Below are 13,452 nucleotides of genomic sequence, written 5' to 3'. Positions count from 1 at the left end.
TTTCATGGATAAACCGGGTAATTTATTATGTGGAACCAAAACAAATTACACCGACAATAAACTTCTGACAAAACTTTTGATAGTCAACTGAAGAAATTGATTAAATGTAGGGTGAACCTGATGGAAAATGATATTAATCTCAAAATTAGGCTACCTACCTAATTACCCTTAGATTTAAATATATAAAGTTTGAGAATCTTATTTACTTCTATTACAATCTAAGAATCCAATTAGATTTCTTCTTTTTAATTAGTCTCTCACTTTTTACAGTTGTTTTTTTTTTTTTTTTTTTTTAATTTTGATAAGAATTTAAGGAAAAACAAAATTAAAATGCGACCGGATTGATGCGGACCAAAAAATTACAAAACCGGTTTAGTCGGTTAAAGCATAAATGGAAATGAAATGATTAATGGGTACTTTAATTAAGTAGCCTGTTAAATTAGCGTTAACCTTATAGAAGATAGCCTTGGTGGATTAGACGACTTTCCCACCGTGATACCTTCCTTGCCTTCATTCTTTAGGTAGTTTACTCTCTTTTGTCTCCATATTTGCGTGATCTCAATCTGTCAATCTTTATCTCCGCCCTCCCAAGCTCCTCAGAATTACTAAATCTGTCATCGCCTCCTCGATTCCGATGACGATAGAGCCGACGCAATCGCCGTCGTCGGAGACGGAGGTTCACTCTGGCGAGGACTTCGTTCACATCGATGACCCTAGGCCTACCGGCGATATGTCCTTAAGCGACAGCATAGTTAATGTGGAGAAGGACGAACTGCTCGACGAAGCGGTTGAGGAGGATTTTCAAGACTCTGATTCTGTTGTTGTTGCCGGCGGCGATGGAATCGGCGCTGGTGCGGATGCTGGTGATGGCGGCGAGTCTTCATCGGAGTCGGTTAAAGCGGAGCTACCTGATGAATTGGCCAAAAGCGTTGTGATTCTGACGTGCGAGTCCACAGCGGAAGGTGGATCTTGCGATGTCTACTTGGTTGGTACTGCTCATGTGTCAAAGGTATCCCATCCTCTTTCCAGTTCTCGTTTGTTTCTAAATTTGCGAAGGAGCTGTATTGGAATTGAACTAGGATTTGGTCACTACGGAATGATTCAGAGATTGCTGATTTTGGAGAAAGCTGAATTGCATGTGCAGATATTCAAGAAATCTAGTCTATTAGGGGGAATTAATGCTGGGACCTGTGTTTTTGGTTTTATCAGAACAGTTACCGAATGGAGTTATGGTTTAAATTTAGTAATTATTCTTCAGCTTCTGCAAAAAAATTACCAAATTCAGCAAGATAGGGTTTGCTTTGATTGTATAAGACAAGATAGGGGTTTCTTTGATTGTAGTTCTTTGTTTCAGATTAGACTATGATTCAATCATTTATTATGGATTTAATCCAAGTAAACCTTTGCGTGCAGCAATCCTGTCTTGAAGTTGAAGCAATAATCAGCATCTTGAAACCAGAGGTTCTTCCCTTTGAATGCTCGTCGAGTACTGAAGTTTAATATCTTTATGTCTATGCTCAGGTCTAAGCACCTTGTTGATACTGCAGGTTGTCTTCGTGGAGTTGTGTTCAAGCCGATTGTCTGTTCTCAAACCTCAGACTTTGAAGGTTTGCTATTTCACATTTGTGATTCTGCTTCTTCCTTCCTATTTGGTTTACTTCTTGGTATATTATGGCAATCTATCGTTATGGCAATCTATCGTTGTGTGAGACTCTGGAAAAGAATGTACATCAATGGTACTTCCTTAGGTAGAAGATGATTAATTTCGTTGGTGTCTCTGTCTATATTTATCATGATTAATGTTGCCAAAATTCCTTTACTAATCACAAAACAGAGGCTGCCTATTTTCTTAAATGAAGTTTCTATGATGCATGTATTTTACTAACTCTTTATGCTATGCTCTGTTGATGATTTATCACAGCTCCACTAACTTCTACACGATTCTAACCCTTTTGCTTATTCGGAAATGGTACTATATCTTGGTTTTCTAGATTCCAACCATGTCGGACATGATAGAAAGTTGGAAGCAGAAACAGAACACATTCGGAATACTATATGGATGGTTTCTTGCAAAGGCAGGTTTCTTTAATCATGACATTTTTTTCATGGAATCTATATTTTCTCAACCAAAAATTTACATCCTTTCCTTCTGTTAGATCGCCAGTCATCTTGAGGTTTTTCCTGGTGCTGAGTTTCGTGTGGCGTATGAAGAGGCAATTAAATACGGCGGCAAGGTGATACTTGGTGACCGTCCTGTACAGGTGATATGTTTGTCTTTAGTTTCAAAACGTTCTTTTAGCAATGTTATGCATCTTATAATGTCTCTTAACACTTTAATAGGTTTCTATTTGTCAAAAGCATTGTTCCAGTATAATCATTTGGTTTGTATTTGTTGAAGCAGATTACACTAAAAAGAACATGGGCCAAAATGCCTCTGTGGCACAAAGTAAAGTTTTTATATTCCATACTGTTTCAAGCTGTCTTCTTGCCCAGCTCTGAGGAACTCGAGAAAATGGTAAGTTTTAGTGTATTCTTTGTTCCCTTGTCTACACATGTAAATGAAATGTGATTTGTTGGAATGAGTATATCTTGATTCTGAATATCGATCGATGGTAAATTGAATTGGTTTCAGCTGAAAGATATGGACAATGTGGATATGGTGACTTTGGTGATTCAAGAAATGAGCAAGGAATTCCCAACTCTCATGGATACAATAGTGCATGAGAGAGACCAGTTAGTATTCTCGATTACCTCTATATGCTGTAGTTTATCAGATTTGTAAAGCTTGGTGTATCATGATATATTATCTGAAAACTTAAATAGAAATGCTGACATAGCCGAAATAGATAAAATTGAACGATCGTCAATTAACTTTCACATCCAAACTATCTCATGATACAAGAAACTTGCAGGTACATGGCATCGTCTTTGCTGAGAGTTGCAAGTGAGCATAGTTCGGTTGTGGCAGTTATTGGGAAAGGGCATATTAATGGAATCAAGAAAAATTGGAAGCAACCTATAACGGTTTGATGTCGTTTCAAACTATGAATGAAGGAGCTTAATTTTGTTTTGGATTGTACTTTATTTTATTTTCATGGAAATTGCAGATGAACGATCTAATGGAGATACCGAGCGACAAGTCAGTGTTTACAGTAAAGAGGATAATATCGTCAGTGGCAATGGCAGTTGCAGGGACAGCTATAGTTTCGGGTATACTTCTTGCAAGAAGAAGATGAAAAAGATTGTGGTTGGTGCTGGTGCAGAGTTTTCTCTATATTCTCCTGAGAGCCATACGAAGGAATGATACAAACTCAAAAATAACTTTTACACCCGTTACTCTTTTTCTTTTTAGTTTTTTATTTTCTTTGTACGTTGGTTGATGAAAATAATGAAGCTTTCTTTTTGTTTTGGTCTTTCGGTATTTTTCTTTTTTGATAATTAGAAATTTAGAACTAAATCGAGTTGTTTGAGTTTGAGGCTTTGAGCTAGGGTGGGTGAAAAATACTCGTTATGTATTTTACGCGCATCCAAAACATTACAATGGCAATTTACAGACAACTGTAAAAGTTAAGAATACATTAAAATCAGTTAAATAAAAAACGCCAATGAAAACAATAAACAATCAACACATAAATAATAAAATAGAACATATTTACTTCAGTAATTTCTTCATATTTTTGGATACTTTGGAGTCTCGTTTGTAGATAACTCTATTCACAATATGACAAGGTTACTCAAACCAACTCAAGTGTCATGGTTCGTACTAGACAAACCAAGTATATACATATATAAAACACCAGTAATTTTATTTCACTTTATTGACGAAGTCTATAACAAAATCCATGCACACAAATCCCAAAAGGTTACATCACAATCATCATCCTTATTATTCTCACAACTACACCCAAAACTCCCAAATCTTTTACATTTTCACCCCTCAACTATTTGCAACGGAACATTGCCTCCTAACCACTCCCGCTGATCCCGTCTTGACATTGATCCGACCCATTTTCTCCATCGACTTGGCAAACTCAGAATAGAAACTTTCCACGGAACCCGTCAAGATCCGGTTTATGTTTGAGAGTGTCGTTGGGTTAGTGGTGAGAGCAGAGTCTGACTGAAACAGACCTCTACGCTTGAGAACTAGCTGGTAATAACTTAGATCAAATGTTTTGCGGCTCCCTGGATCCATCTCAACGATGGTCTTGTTATCGTTGAGGCTAGGACATTTCCTAGACTTGAGATTGGCTGCATATTCGCTGTCTAGGGCTGGATCTTGGTCTCCACGGCCCGTAAAATTGTATAGACGGTTTGTGAAAGACGAGCAGTGAGATACACCAATAGTATGAGCCCCTGTTATAAGAAAATTATTTCTTTTAACAATATTGGACGTTAAACTGTTTTACTACTAGCGTTGTAACATTATAAAATATTGTGTTATACAAAAAAAAAAAAAAAAAAAAAAAAATTATTCTTTAGTTGAAACCATTTTAGGTTTGGTAAATGTGAAAACGTTATTTTAATCATTTTTTTCTTTGTGAATTGTAAATGCATACGCTAACGCAAGATAACTATTTCTGATTTAGTTTACACGTGTTATTAAAAATCTTAAAACAAATATATATATTATCCATAATTTAATTCCTAGCAAGGTGTGCTTGTGTGGTAATTGGGTTAATAAGGCTTACCGGAGAGTAAGACAAGGTCCTTAAGATCGAGTCCTTGGTTTGCAAAAAGTGTCTGAAGATTGGTGAAATTACTGGTCGGAGGAGGAATGTTGGCTAATGCTTCCGATGCGTTCGATATCCTCCCATCTCTTCTCCCCGTCGGTACATTCCAGTTAGGTCCTCCCTACAACATACCAAAGGTCAAATTCATGTCAAGAAATACTAAGATTTGTAATTTACAAACATGTTTTTATGTGAAATTATGATGCTTACTGTGAAAACGATAGCGTCACGAGATGCTAGAGCGATGATATCAGCGCAAGAGACAATCCCAGGGCACTGAGCTTCAAGCACAGCTTTGATTGCGTCGATGAAGCCGAATCCTCGAACCGTTAGGTTAGGAGTTGCGTCTCTCTCTGCGTTTCCCGACGTCGAGTTTATAAGCACTGATCCATCACATCCCTACAATATTCACATGTACGTATCTCCATCATTTAATCAATTCCGTCGCTATAATTCAGAATGTTCCATAATATAAAGAGAGCAAAAAAAAAAGAGAGAGAGAAAAGAAGAGTTTACTCGGACGAAACAATCATGGAAATGCATCCTAATGAGAGCAGCAGCAAGAGAAGGAGCATTAGAAATATGGTTGGAAACAAAGTCCTGAACAATCTTTTCGGCGTTAGGACAAGTATTGGCATAGAAGTTCATTTGCAACTGAGCTTGGATCGGTCCGACCATTCCCACAAGAAAGAGAGAGAGTGAGAGGGCAATAGCTCTCAAGCAGTTCATCTTTAAAGCTGTGGTGGTTTATTTTTCGCAAGACACAAATGTCTTTTTGGGAGGACTATGTTCACTGTGTTGTATTGTTGTGTGTGGTCTATTGAGACGTCAAAAGAGGGTTTATATAGAAAGGTTCTGCTGGGTTGGTTGTGTAGCTGGGTCCATTCAAGCTAACTAACATGTGCACTCTCTTATGAGTTGTATATTATTTTGCTCTTGTTATATTTCATTATTTTTCTCGGAATTACAAAATTTGAAAATTTAATTTCATAAATTACGAATATGGTTTTTTATAGTACTCTTACTAATGTATATATATATATATCATATTATCATGTTTAGCTTCAATTAGAGAAGTTGGAAGATGTTTTTACTCTCAAGTTAATTAAAGTTTACGTCTTTCCACTTATATATTTGTTTCTCCCATTACTTGTAACTTGTGTTTTAGTTCGTTTATGGAACTATTTTTACACAAGAAGGTAGCCAATGTGATTTTGTTTTAAGTTACAAAAGATTTGGGCATGACATATAGTCCAAAATACTCTCGCCATAATTCTTGGGTGGAAAGGGATGTAGTTTCCTCATTTTTCTCGTTTTTTTCTCTGTAAAATAAATATATTTCGATGACTATTTTGTTAAAACTCAAACCTCAAATCCTCAAACTAATAACTGTATTTACATATTTTATTTTATTTTGTCAACTGGGATAATAAAGTATTAGATATGTTAAAAGAGGGTAAATAGTTGGTCCTTAAATCAAGCCATGGGTAAGTTGGTAACATAGAACGTCTCAGTAAACTTATTTGATTCTTTTTCGAATTTGAGCGTTATGATGTCATAATCAACAGCAAAAAAAAGTCTAGCTAAGAGTAAGTTAAAGTAAGTAACATAGAGAGCTAAACTTAATTAATTGTGTTGAGCGTTGTGATGTCATAATCAACACCAAAAACTAAAAGTTATACATCATAAGTGAGATTCTATGACACTTTAATTTTTTAGGTTATTGATCAGAACACGACTAATTGGTTTCTTTTTTGTCACGAGTACTGGAATTCGTAAAATCTTGAATATTCTGATGAATTTTTGGGTGGATGAAAACGTATATAATGATAGTTGAGCAATCGCCTCGAGATATAAAGCAATTTTTAACTAAAGAACAACTAGTTTTGTGATATCCACTGATCATTCTTTATTCTAAAATTACAAGTATCCCGACCTAATCCCTAATAGTACAACTAGTAGAAACCGCAAACGAACAGTTACAAACGGGCAAGAAAGTATTCCAATAATTTTATCGTTGTCTATAGTTTTCTAGTTCATTAAGGTATAGAAGTACGCACATAATTAAAGATTATAGTTAAGGGATTTGGTAGGAAATCGATCTCATATGCTATGATATCATATGTTACTTACACATACACATAAAAAAAATGATAGTATAAATCATGACCGACGACACAAAAGAATCCCAACGCGTATAACGAATATATATATATATATATATCACAACGGATAGTTTTATTAAAAGTTTGTTGTTTGTCCTACATGGTTTGTTTCTTATACCTTGAGCCTAATCTTTGTTTGTAACATGCGATATTTGAAAAGTTTTTTTTATTATAAGGAGAAGTAGAAAACAAAATAGAATTCTCACACAACTGCTCTACAGAATTGAATTATCTAAATAAACCTGACGATCGAAGGGCATGAATAAAAGTTTCAACTGCTCACGGATCGGAGTAGCGTTTCGTCATATTACCACGCCAATTTATTCTTCAAGTCGGTCGAACGTTGGCATCTTCTGATAAACTCACACATGTGAACTTTATATTGTTTGTAGATAATTCTTGAGAGAAGAAACTTGTAGTAGATATTTTATCAGACAAGATAAGGATATTAGACAAGAATTAGCATTATACATTTTCTTTTTATTGTTTGTCTCATTTTTTTGTGTGACTGAATTAACTTGAATATGCTCATTTGCTAAAGACTAAACTTTAAAAAGTAGATTGGTTCCAGAAAATCTCTGAAAAAGTATCTATGGTTTTGTCTTTCATGTTTTCAGTTTGATTGACAAAACTCAATTTTGTATCTATATTTTGCGTTTTCACTTAGTATTAACGTGTTTATTATGTTTGCATTTCACGTTCACTATTCTATATACCTAATTAATTAGCTCTAAAGATGATAATTCTTGGAACATAAAAGATAATGCAGCCGGCAGACCAAAAGACGAACGTGTGTTCCACACATGTCAACGAATTGTTTTATGTTCATGTTTTTAAGTATTTAGAGCCGATGACTATGAATAACTCGGATTTGGTTAAACAATTGATTTAAATATAAACACTTGTTTTCAGTAGAATACTGCCCTCTTTTTATAATCTGTATAACCAAAACAGAGCTTTCATTCCCCAATCGAGATTACAAGTTGTGCAGGCAAGCTTCTAATAGTCAATAGCTTTCTCAAGGAGAAAACAAAAAGAAAGATCCTTTTAATAATTCTTAAAAGTTTCTGTTCCAAGGGAGTTTTATTTTTATATTAAATTACCCTCCAAGAAACAGAAAGATCGTGGAAGCCCTGCAATGTCCTCTGTTTTCAAACCTAATTAAAAAAAACAGAGGAGTACTGCAAATGTGTTTACTTTAATCTCATTTGACATTTTCTCTCTATGGACATTTTCAATGTCTTTGGATAATCTATAAAAGGACTGAGAATGTCTCCTTCACCTTCATCTCCAAACTGTTTTCTCACCTTTCTTGGCTGTCACTCAACAAAGCAAAGAGAGACAGTAATGGCGACCAAAAACCTTCTCGCCCTTGTGGTTCTTCTTAGCGTCCTTGGAGTCTCTGTTGCCATTCCAAGGTTTAGGCTTGACCTCGACTACTACCGGTCTAAGTGTCCGGACACAGAGCGCATTGTCCGCCGTGTCACAGAACAATATGTTTCTCGCAAACCAAGTCTCGCCGCTGCGCTTTTAAATACAATAATTAGGATTGGTAGCACAAGGTCGATTCATATAAACTGTAGGGCCCATTAAAACGAAGCCTATTTTCAAGCCTATCGAACCTCCCTTTCCACGTATATAAATATATCGGCGGACCATATTTTATTTTTCTTCAGTCAGGAATTTCGAAACCCTAGCCGTCGTAGTCGAATTCGAGATCCAACCAAGCCTGCTTATCTCTAAGGTAATCTCTCTGCTGATCTCACTGTTGCTTAGAAAATTCATCGGCAACCATTACCGCCATGTTCCTTTAGTTTTGAAAACTTTGATTTTTTTTTTGGTTAGGGTTTTCCAAGAGTCGTCTTGAATGATGACGAAGCCTACGCAAGAGGAGGCCGTGGCTGTAACAAAGGTATTTTGGGACATCAATAAGTGTCCGGTTCCCTCTGGCTGTGATCCTCATCGGGTCCGTCCGTGTATTAAACTGCTTCTGGAGAAGAATGGCTACCGTGGTCCTCTCACCGTCACTGCCTTTGGCAAACTTGCGGACGTTCCTATTGATATGCTGAGAGAAGTCTTTTCCAGTGGAGTCGATCTTCTCCTTGTCCCTTACGGTTAATATATTCTCATTCTTGTGCTTTTCTCTACAGTAATGGATGATGAAAAAGTTATTGTATCAACTTTTTTTTTTTTTTTCTCATAGGTACCTTAGACATTATGCGTCTAATTGATATCACCGAGAGAAATCCACCGCCAGTTAATTTTATGGTCATATCCGATCCAAAGGCCTGCCCTGATTTAACTCGGCTTCTACTATCATTGTCCTACAACCCTCTCCAGCCGTTTCCATATCATCATTCTATGGAAACCTTACTTAGTGAAGGTGCGTTTTTGTCATCCCTCACTTTGTTGTTGAATTATAAATAACCATTGCTTGATCAACTGACTACTTTTTCCCCCCCAAACATATTCAGGGGCACTTCCCACAGAAACGGCTGAATCTGTCTCTTGGGATTGCTTAGTATGCGCCCGTGACCCTCCTGGCCGAAGCTTTGATAGTTTCTTCACACATCTAGCTAGTGAAGAACATCATCAACTGCAGGTAATCAAGCATGTACATTTTGTCTTGTCATTATTTCAATTGTTTCAAACACCCTACTCCCTAGATTTGACCTCTTGTTCATTTGTTGTTGCTTCAGTTGTCGAAGCAGCTTAGGGCGCCTCCTAAGCCACCGGTTGTTACTTCCATGGTCAGTATCTACCAAAGTCCTGTTTTAATTTCAAAATTTATAGTTTTGTTCACCAAAGTTTGACCCCCCCCCATGTTTTCTTTTCTAGGTGCATTCTCCGGATAAAATCAATCTGGGCGATGCGCGTTCTCCGGATAAAATCAATCTGGGCGATGTGCATTTAAGTAGACTTGTAGAGGCACCCTTGCTTACCCAATCTGGGTATGATATGGTAGACTGGGAGGCTGTAAAGTCTGCGGGAAAGACAATTGTCTTTTGGCACATTAATTCCTGTCCTGTTCCCTTCGGCTTTAATCCTAGAATGCTTGGTCCGTGCATCAGACAGTTCTTGAAGAAAGAAGGCTGCCTTGGTCCTCTCTCCATCATTGCCATTGGAGTACTAACTCACGTCCCTGATTTCATTCTGTATGATGTCTTTTCCAGCGGAATCAGTCTTCATAATGTCCCCTATGGTTAGTATATTCTCGTCCTTAGGCCTTTCTACAGTATTTGATATTTTCCTTTATTAATAGAGAGAGTTTCAAAACTTTTTTTGAAACAGGTCCCTCAGACATTGAGAAACTAATTTATGACTATTGCTTTTGTACTGGACCTCGACTTAACATAATGGTCATATCCAATTGCACAAACTTTGCTTGTATGCCTGACTTTGTACAAAGGAGAATCAACCTACTGAAACCTTTTCCAAATGATTCTCTTCAGAGATTTATTCTGCCAGGTGTGTGTTTGTCCTCTCTTTGATTCTTGTTAAAAGAACCAACAGATACACTTTTCAACTGACTACTCTTTTTGTATTTCCACAGACGAAGAGTATCTTAAAGAGGATAATTGCAGTGAACATTCCTTATGGTTATGCTCACTATGCAGCAACAGGGATGCGACCACGTATTTCAGTTCTTTTCAACAAGGCTTTGAACCTTTTTCCCCATGTCTCAAATTTGGATGTTTCATCGACCATCTCTATGGTTTAGAACATGAACAGAAGGTAATCAGGCATTCTATCCAAACTGTAACAATTACTTGTTCATTTTGTCAAACAACCTCTTCATAAGTAGTTTACCTTTCTCACTTCGTACCCTTTGTTGTCTTTTTTTTTTTCTGACTGTGATTTCAAGCAGATGATGGAGCTGTGTCCCTTAAATGAGCAACTCCAACGCATGCGTGAACCATTAAGTGTGCCTCCTGAGAAAAACCCGATGGCTGTAACGGCTGTCTATTGGGACATCAAGTCGTGTCCGGTTCCACATGGCTGTGATCCTCGTCAGGTTGGTCCTTGGATTAACCAGTTCTTTGAGAATGAAGGCTACTGTGGTCCTCTAACCATCACTGCCATTGGCTCACTATCTGACATCCCTAAACACATCCTGGAAGGAGTCTATTCCGGTGGAGTCGCTCTTCATAACATATATGAAGGTTAAAATCTTTTCATCTTTCGCCTTTCTTAGTAATGGATGTTTTCCCTGCTGAACTAGAGAGTCTTCGTTTATGAAACAGGTTTTTCGGACATTATATATGATCTTGTTTGTACTTTCACTGACGAAAATCCTCCTCCTGCTAATATAATGGTCATCTCCGACTCAAATTTCTTTGCTTATGAGAAGGATTTAGTGTCAGAACTGAGTGGCTACAACCTGCTTCCATGTGATTCTTGCTTATTTATGGCAGGTTTGTGTTTTACTCTCTAACAGTAACTGAAAGAAATGTGCTACTGGCTAAATTCTGTTGGTCAACTAAGTGGCTACTTTTTCTTTTTGCACAAATTCAGGTGCACTTGAGGAGGATTATAAGTGCTGTTATGAAAAAAGTAAGTCTGCCTTCTGGATTTGCTCTATATGCGACGATATTTGGGGCCTAGGGTTTGAAAATTTCACCGCTCATGTTGCTAGTAGGCCACATCAACGGGAGGTAATCAAGCATCCTAGCCTACCCAGACGGACTTTTAGTATTAACATAATTTGTTTGCCCCCCCCCACCCCCCCCCCCTCCCTCTTATGCAGTTGTTGGACTATTTGCCTGGGTATGCCCGTTTTACTCGTAGAGAGTAACCTCTCAACCATGGCGACAAAGGCAAGTTATAACATCTTGGAGTTTGGGGCTTTCTTATTTAAAACTGAAATTGTTGTAGCCAAAGTGCGTATGGAAAACTTATGTAACAGATAAACAAAATGTTTTTGTTTTATTTATGTAGTTATGGAAAACTAAAATTAGAAAAAGTAAAGATTTCTTACTCATGGGTCGTAAATTAGACGATAAATTCTCTCTCTCACACGCTGTCGTTTTTAACGTTTCAGTGTTACAATCTTATATTACGAGAGTTACTTCTGATTAACTTCAACTGTTTTTGTTTGGTCGTGTTGATTTTTTTGAGACCGCAAGTAATGTATTGGGCTTTCGGCACAGAATCTCTAAAAGGACTCAAAAGGCATAAGTTAAGTTTTATTAGTGTGACCTAAAAACAGATTTATTCGCGGTACAAAAGGGGATATCTAGTTGACAACAACAAAAAAAAAAAAAAAGGAGATTTAGCAATAAACCCGGTTCTTCAAAACTGAGAATCCTTCGCAAATCGTGGAAGATACGTCGAAGCGAGGTGTTCCCCTAATGATTCCGCTATGATACTAAATGGTTAGAGTGTTAGTGTGTTTACCATTAATTTGGACGACTAAAAATCAAACCAAATTCTCGAATGATTGGTTTTCTCTTACCATTTGTCTCCTTGAGGTGTTTGTTAGCTCCAAGATGCCACTCGGGAGGATCTTGGAGGATCCATACTTGAGAAGGTTAGCTTCGAAGAATCCGTGGTAGAGAAATTTGGTTTCGTTTTGTTGACTTAGCACACAAGAAACGAGACATAGTTGGGTGATTATGGAAAGAGCTATTGATTTGTAAGTAATTGCCATTGAAGAGATGGACGTATGTTTTGTTATGTGAAGTTGCTTGTCTGAATGATTCTGTCGTATATATATAGAGAGAGAGGCTTCATAGAAGAAAAGAGAAAGAAAGTTAAACATTGTTATATTATTTGCAGAAAGGCAATCAGCTGCGAGTTCGAAACTTCACTTTTTATTAGCTATAAAATTGTTTGTATTGGATCAAAGAAATCATCAAAAAAATTTTAATTATTGAGAATCCATTTATTGTTTAATAAAGCTTATAAATTAAATATAAGTAATCAAACTGGACCCAATATAATTCCAAAAAGTCTATAATGTTGAACAGTTCAAGTCTTAGTTTAGCTGATCGATCGTGATGGTAAGTCTTAGATGGATATTAAAACATCCCATTATCCCAAACTAGCAAACAATAAAAGGGTTTTTGGGGAATATACGTGCAAGTGAAGAATCTATTATACATATATTTTGGTTCATATTATTAAACAAAAAGCAACAGAAGAAAATAATTGATCTGAGACAAGTCAAGTCATCACTTTTAAGTAATTAACAAATGTGTATAATCAACAACCGCCAAAATGTGAGTATTATTGAGATATAAAACTAATTAGAATGCAAATGACTAGGATCATCAGAACTCAGAAGGCCTTAGTACGTACGTGCACCCAACCAATCCAATCCAACCCCAAATCACACAAACAAACTGATAGAAAATACTATCATTGGCTAAGAACAAATTAATGGAAAAATCATGCCGTCTCTATATAGTTACGTCTTTCCCTTAATCTCTCTATACTGTATATAAATTTTGTCTTCCTTGTGACTTTTATATTTTAACTGTCAAAAAAATAATAATAAAAAATATATAAAGATACGGGCCTAAGATTCCTGATGGACCAGGCCCATCATCTTGAGG

The 13,452-nt window shown here is 36.7% G+C and overlaps 3 protein-coding genes across 3 annotated transcripts; 2 read left to right on the top strand and 1 right to left on the bottom strand.

Moving 5' to 3' along the window:
* Positions 1 to 473: 473 nt before the first annotated feature.
* On the top strand, positions 474 to 3,470 carry LOC17900795 (traB domain-containing protein). Its single transcript, XM_006304789.2, has 9 exons — positions 474 to 1,009; positions 1,414 to 1,461; positions 1,548 to 1,607; positions 1,992 to 2,075; positions 2,157 to 2,261; positions 2,402 to 2,515; positions 2,633 to 2,733; positions 2,913 to 3,024; positions 3,108 to 3,470. Exons 1-9 carry the CDS (start codon positions 635 to 637, stop codon positions 3,234 to 3,236), a joined length of 1,128 nt encoding a protein of 375 aa, XP_006304851.1. The 5' UTR covers positions 474 to 634; the 3' UTR covers positions 3,237 to 3,470.
* A 311-nt stretch (positions 3,471 to 3,781) lies between these two features.
* Positions 3,782 to 5,593, bottom strand: LOC17900805 (peroxidase 3). Its single transcript, XM_006305368.2, has 4 exons — positions 5,247 to 5,593; positions 4,941 to 5,129; positions 4,689 to 4,851; positions 3,782 to 4,353 (listed from the first exon to the last, which is right to left on the bottom strand). Exons 1-4 carry the CDS (start codon positions 5,457 to 5,459, stop codon positions 3,938 to 3,940), a joined length of 981 nt encoding a protein of 326 aa, XP_006305430.2. The 5' UTR covers positions 5,460 to 5,593; the 3' UTR covers positions 3,782 to 3,937.
* Positions 5,594 to 8,557: 2,964 nt separating this feature from the next.
* On the top strand, positions 8,558 to 11,876 carry LOC17897958. Its single transcript, XM_006304672.2, has 12 exons — positions 8,558 to 8,639; positions 8,741 to 9,009; positions 9,099 to 9,278; positions 9,370 to 9,497; positions 9,595 to 9,645; positions 9,734 to 10,097; positions 10,187 to 10,363; positions 10,449 to 10,630; positions 10,764 to 11,058; positions 11,140 to 11,310; positions 11,411 to 11,550; positions 11,643 to 11,876. Exons 2-12 carry the CDS (start codon positions 8,763 to 8,765, stop codon positions 11,688 to 11,690), a joined length of 1,983 nt encoding a protein of 660 aa, XP_006304734.2. The 5' UTR covers positions 8,558 to 8,639; positions 8,741 to 8,762; the 3' UTR covers positions 11,691 to 11,876.
* The last annotated feature ends 1,576 nt before the right edge of the window (positions 11,877 to 13,452 follow it).

The sequence above is a fragment of the Capsella rubella genome, unplaced genomic scaffold (genome assembly GCF_000375325.1).
Source record: "Capsella rubella cultivar Monte Gargano unplaced genomic scaffold, Caprub1_0 scaffold_1, whole genome shotgun sequence".
In the NCBI taxonomy this organism is placed as follows: domain Eukaryota; kingdom Viridiplantae; phylum Streptophyta; class Magnoliopsida; order Brassicales; family Brassicaceae; genus Capsella; species Capsella rubella.
This window is presented reverse-complemented; position numbering and strand designations above follow the sequence as displayed.